Source organism: Arvicanthis niloticus, chromosome 5 (assembly GCF_011762505.2).
Source record: "Arvicanthis niloticus isolate mArvNil1 chromosome 5, mArvNil1.pat.X, whole genome shotgun sequence".
NCBI lineage: Eukaryota > Metazoa > Chordata > Mammalia > Rodentia > Muridae > Arvicanthis > Arvicanthis niloticus.
Genome location: NC_047662.1, coordinates 100,199,451 through 100,204,471, shown reverse-complemented (window position 1 = coordinate 100,204,471; position 5,021 = coordinate 100,199,451). Strand labels below are relative to the sequence as shown.

The window sequence follows — 5,021 nt, the reverse complement described above, 5'->3', positions numbered from 1 at the left end:
CCAATGCTGGGAATTACAGTGGTGCTTCCCCATGCTCCCATAAATGTGGTGCTGGGGATTAAGCACAGGGCTTTGTGAATGCCGGACAAGCACTGGACTCCATCCCCAGCCTTAGTTCCTCTGTCCTGAGCACGTCCTTCTTTGCTTCCCATGTTTGTGTTGAACATTTGCAAGGCCGAGCCTTGTCTTTGCTTCTTGTGCCTTACTTGAATCCCAAATCCCATCTGTTCTGAAGCCCAATCTGAACTCTCCATACAAAGACAATCTTCCCTCCACTGGGTTTCTTTAGCACTTGGCTTGAGTGCCCATTTCATGTTTGTTAGCCACTGGGCATTTTTAATTGGACACGTTTATGACTGTGATGGTAAACATTACAGTTACCATTCTGTGAAATCAAGTCATAGCTACCCCCTCACCTGTGACATAGTTCTTTAATCAGATCTTAAATTCCTTGTTGGTCATCCTCCATCACCTAGGCTTAAATATCCTTTCCTAAAAAAAAATAGAAGTTATTGTCATGGTGTGTGCATGTGTCTGTGTGCACTCACACGTGCTGTGACACACATGTGGAAGTCAGAGGACAGTTTGTGGGAACTGATTCTCTCCTTCCATCGTGAGATCTGGGGAGTCAAACGCAGGTTGTTAGGCTTCTACAGCAAGCACTTTTACCCACTGAGCCATCTAGCTGGCCCCACAATACTCTTTATTGCCAAGCTTTTAAATGATCAAGTATGAAAAACAGTAATGAGCTGGAAGAACAAGGAGAAACTCAGTGTTGTTATAGGACAGGTAATTGTGATGTATGCATGAAAGGCCAGGTCAGCAAGGGCCGCATAGTATCACACTAAGAATCATCATGCTGCTCTCTGTATTTGAGATGGCGTTTGGAATTATGGGTAGTGGAGGAATAACTAGGGACTAGAGGAAAATAATGTTTCCAAGTGACGGTAATAGGAATTAAGAAAGAATACTGCCAGCCATGATGGCACACACTTGTGATCCTAGCACTTGGGAAATTGATGCAGGAAGATTTCGGAGAGCTCGAGGACTGCATGAGATCCTGAGTGGAGAGAGCTAGGCATGGGAAGGAAAGAGGAGAGAGAGAGAGAGAGAGGATGAATCCTGATAATGGAACCGAGAGGATGTGGAGACAGAATGGATAGAAGCCGATGATAGAAACATAGTGAAAAACCAAAGTCCCTGCTTCAACACCTGAACCCGAGGAGATACGGATGGGATGAGCTGTAGGTGGGAAGTTGTCGGGTGCTCTAGGTTTGGATCTGAGGAGTCTGTGGAACCTTGGGCAGTTTTCATGAGGTTAAGGACGTAGTGGAGAGCATAGGTTAGAAATACAGACTTGTCATGGGCATGATTGATTCCATTACCTAATATCTGGTTTTTGGTTTTCTTTTGTTTTGTTTTTATTTGTTTGTTTTTTTTTAAAGCTACTGTTCACTCTCAGAGTGGTCCAAGGCACTGCTATCTTTGGGGGGGGGTTGTTTGTTATTGTTTTTTTTTTCCAGTCAAGTTTCCTACATTTGGGGAAATCTTAGAGTGCAATGAACAAATCTCGTCCTGGGGAAGCCAGGCTTTGTGACCATGGCATCTCCTCTGTGGGGCGGATGTCCGACTATACTTTTTACCATCCCATTTCTTTCTCCTGGTTCCTAGTTAGTGTTACTTGTGGTCAACTCTTTTTATAAAATAGACGTCTACACTTGCAAGTTCCACATTGGTGGATTTAAAGAGTTATCTGTAGGAATATTCAGAACAGATGTGTTTTTACTGAAACACATGGCTTCTTTCCTTGTTATTTGGTAGATAACTCAGCATAACTGCGACACAGTGTTTCCATTGTACTGAGTGGTGTGAATGACTCGGAGGGGATTTAACTATACAGGAGATGTGTGAAGGTTATCACTATATGAAAATACCCTCATTTTCTGCAAGAGGCTTGAATATCCACAGGTTTTTGATAACCTTGAGGCTTCCTGGAACCAAACACCCTGTGGATACTAAAGGCTGACTGTTGATGTTTGTTACATATTTTACTGTCTGGGCCTCAGACAACTAGACTTAAACATTATGAAACTGAATTGAATAAGGTGGAAAGTTCTGTGAAAATGGATGCTTCACTCTGTGAAGCTTCTCTGGACATGAGCCTCTTTCTAGCCCAGGCTCCCTCCTTCTGCAGCCAGCGAGCCTCTTTCTAACCCAGACTTGCTCCTTCCAGCCCAAGCACCAGCTTTCTCTTCCCTCTAACATCTCTTCATTTGACATTTTCTTTACATTACAGTTTATGGAACTTTTTTTTTTTTTTCCGTTTTGAGACTGAGTGCCATACAGGCCTGAAACTCACTGCGGAGTCAAGGATGACTTAAACTCCAATCTTCCTGCCTCTACCCCCTAAGTGCTGGGGACTGCAACCACAACACCCACGCCTCTGCCTCCTTCTGGAAACATTCCACTTCCTGGGCTTCCAGGACACTTGCCTTCCCATCTATGTCTCTAACCTCTTGCCGCCACACTGCCTCATATCCTGTGCAAAAGCTGGCTTCCAGGATTATGTATCTAGTTTCCTATACACGCCAATTTAATGTTCAAGCTTGGCCTCATTTGCTTGAGTGGCTTAGCCATCATTTAAAATTATTCCAAATCTGAAAATCGATCAGAGGTTTCCCTCTCTGGGCTCACTCACTAACCAGATGTCCCCGACACCTCAAGTCAAACTAGCCCAAATAAAGAAAGATCTCTTTGACCTCATAAACCTGGGCATTCTCCTCCCTCCACCACAGCTCCCACTGGACAGCATTCTAATCTATCCAATAATCTATCCTCTCTCTCCTTTATCACTTGTATTCTGTAGGTCACAAAACCTTAGGAGACATAAAAATAAACAGAGTGGTTGCTCAGAGTGACTTTTGTCCTTTTAAGTACCACCACACACTGGATCTCACAGAAACCCTGGGGGGGGGGGACAACAGCTTAGTTTTAGCTGGAAGTTCAAAAAGTCTAAACTTGAATTTAACTGCTAAACAATAAAAATAATACATCTTCACCAAAGCAAATGGAAATTGGGCCTCACTGCCTTGGTGGTCCAGCCTGCTGTAGACTGTGAGGGGAGGCAGCTGCGCTCACCACTACACCACCGACCTAACTGGTACTGGAATAAATGGCACCACCTAACTGAAAAAGTTCTGAATAACTTTTTTTTCTGATTTCTTTACTTAAAAAAAAAAAAGACAAAAAACCTGGCACATATTCATGAGACAGAGCAATGAGCTTCATAAAGACAATTCTTTCTAGTCTACCGTGGAGTTTGGGCCACCCCCCCCACTCTCTTCCTTCCTCTTCCTCCCACGCCTGCTTGTCTCATGCCTTCCCCTGACAAGTTCTTAGAAGCCTTCCTTAACTGTAGGTGATCGTCACCCTGGAACATCTGATTTGAATGTGCTGCTGCCCTGGAGCAGAAAGCTGCTGGCGTATTTCAATCGAAGCTTAGCTTAAATATACCACATATTAATATAATATATGGTGTGGTGATCTAAATATTGATGAGCATGGCAATTTTGACTTAGATACTAATTAACACAGAGAAAGCTTCCCCCCACTCCACCCCCTGCCTCAATATGGTCATTCAATAACTCAGCTGTGGCGGGAACCAATTAAGGCGGGTCTGTGTCGTGTTTCAGAAGCAAAATGAAGTTACAAACTGTACTCCTGGGAAGAAACAGTATTTATAAAGTGAAGAAAAACAAAATAAATCCCTTTCTCATCTGATGAGAACAAAAGGAATCTGGAGGAAAGAGTTCGTTTTTACCTCTCCGTTTGGAAATGCGAAGAGACCAGGATGATGACAGAGAGACTACCCAAAGCTGTACAGTGACTAACCATACAGTGACGAGCCAGAGCGAGCAAGAGGAAAGACGTCTAGGAAATAGTAGATGGGACAGATTTAAAACTAAGCTCCTTTCCTCCTTTCGATGGCCTTTGTCTCTGACAGCAAAGCCACGGTGCTCTAGGGGACTAGGGGTGGCCTGCTTTACTCACGTGAGGTCCTGCGTAGCCCTGCTCCCTGTGCCTTTCCATTCTGTGACACAGCCGTTTCCTGAGGTGTGGTGAGACTCACCGAGCAGCTGTCTGTCCTCTTGGTGTAGCTGCCACGAAGTGGTCATTAGTAAGCACCTGCGGTCCAGACTGACTCTCAAGCTCCGCCTCTTTGAAAGGGAGGGAGAGTGGCTCTGAATTCTTCCTGTGTTCCTGGACATTAGTTTTGAAGTAGGAGGACAGCTGGTACCTGAGGGCCACTTCCCTGTTCTTGATAGATGACTGAACTCGGTGATTTTATTTTCAATAAAAAAAGTTTCTTCCGAGTCTCTGAACGCTCACCCACTGAAGGACAGTGGAGATTGGCATTGTAAATATCATTGGGTGCGTGTTCAGAACATCTGCTGAAGCCGGACAGTGGTGGTGCATGCCTTTAATCCCAGGATTTGGGAGGCAGAGGCAGGTGGATTTCTGAGTTCGAGGCCAGCCTGGTCTACAGAGTGAGTTCCAGGACAGCCAGGGCTACACAGAGAAACTCTGTCTCGAAAAAACAAAACAAAACAAACAAAACAAAAACAAACAAAAAAGAACATCTGCTGATAAAAAGAACATCAGATGCTTCTGAACAAAGCAATGAAGACTCGTTAGGGGAAGACTCATTAGGGGTCCTTAACAACCACAAATTTCTCCATATTAGCTTTAGCTTATATGAACCTTAGCTTCATTAGACTGAAGGAAAATCAAATCACATTTATCTAAGCTGTTAGGACAGAATATATGCTTGCTTACAAAGAATGCACTTTCATGTTTTCAGTATCCCAGGACCCTCAAAGGGATCCCAGCTAACAATCTGCTTGTTATAAATACAGTTCTCCATTATCATCTCCACGGTCTCCCATTCACTCAGCCTTATGCCCCACCTGAGGCGATCTGTAACTAAATGTGTGCCTTGCTGCGTGCAGTAGCACCCAATA

At 44.2% G+C, this 5,021-nt stretch overlaps 1 protein-coding gene across 2 annotated transcripts in view; it reads right to left on the bottom strand.

Moving 5' to 3' along the window:
• Nucleotides 1–4,153, bottom strand: part of Gne (glucosamine (UDP-N-acetyl)-2-epimerase/N-acetylmannosamine kinase) — a 45,756-nt gene extending 41,603 nt beyond the window's left edge. Inside the window, exon 1 of one of the 2 annotated variants that reach the window (XM_076935067.1) lies at nucleotides 4,051–4,153. In XM_076935067.1, the coding sequence (XP_076791182.1) occupies nucleotides 4,051–4,089 (39 nt within the window). In that variant the 5' untranslated portion in view covers nucleotides 4,090–4,153. The remainder of the gene's footprint in view (nucleotides 1–4,050) is intronic. The other variant, XM_076935066.1, reaches the window with a different exon arrangement.
• Between the last annotated feature and the right edge of the window lie 868 nt (nucleotides 4,154–5,021).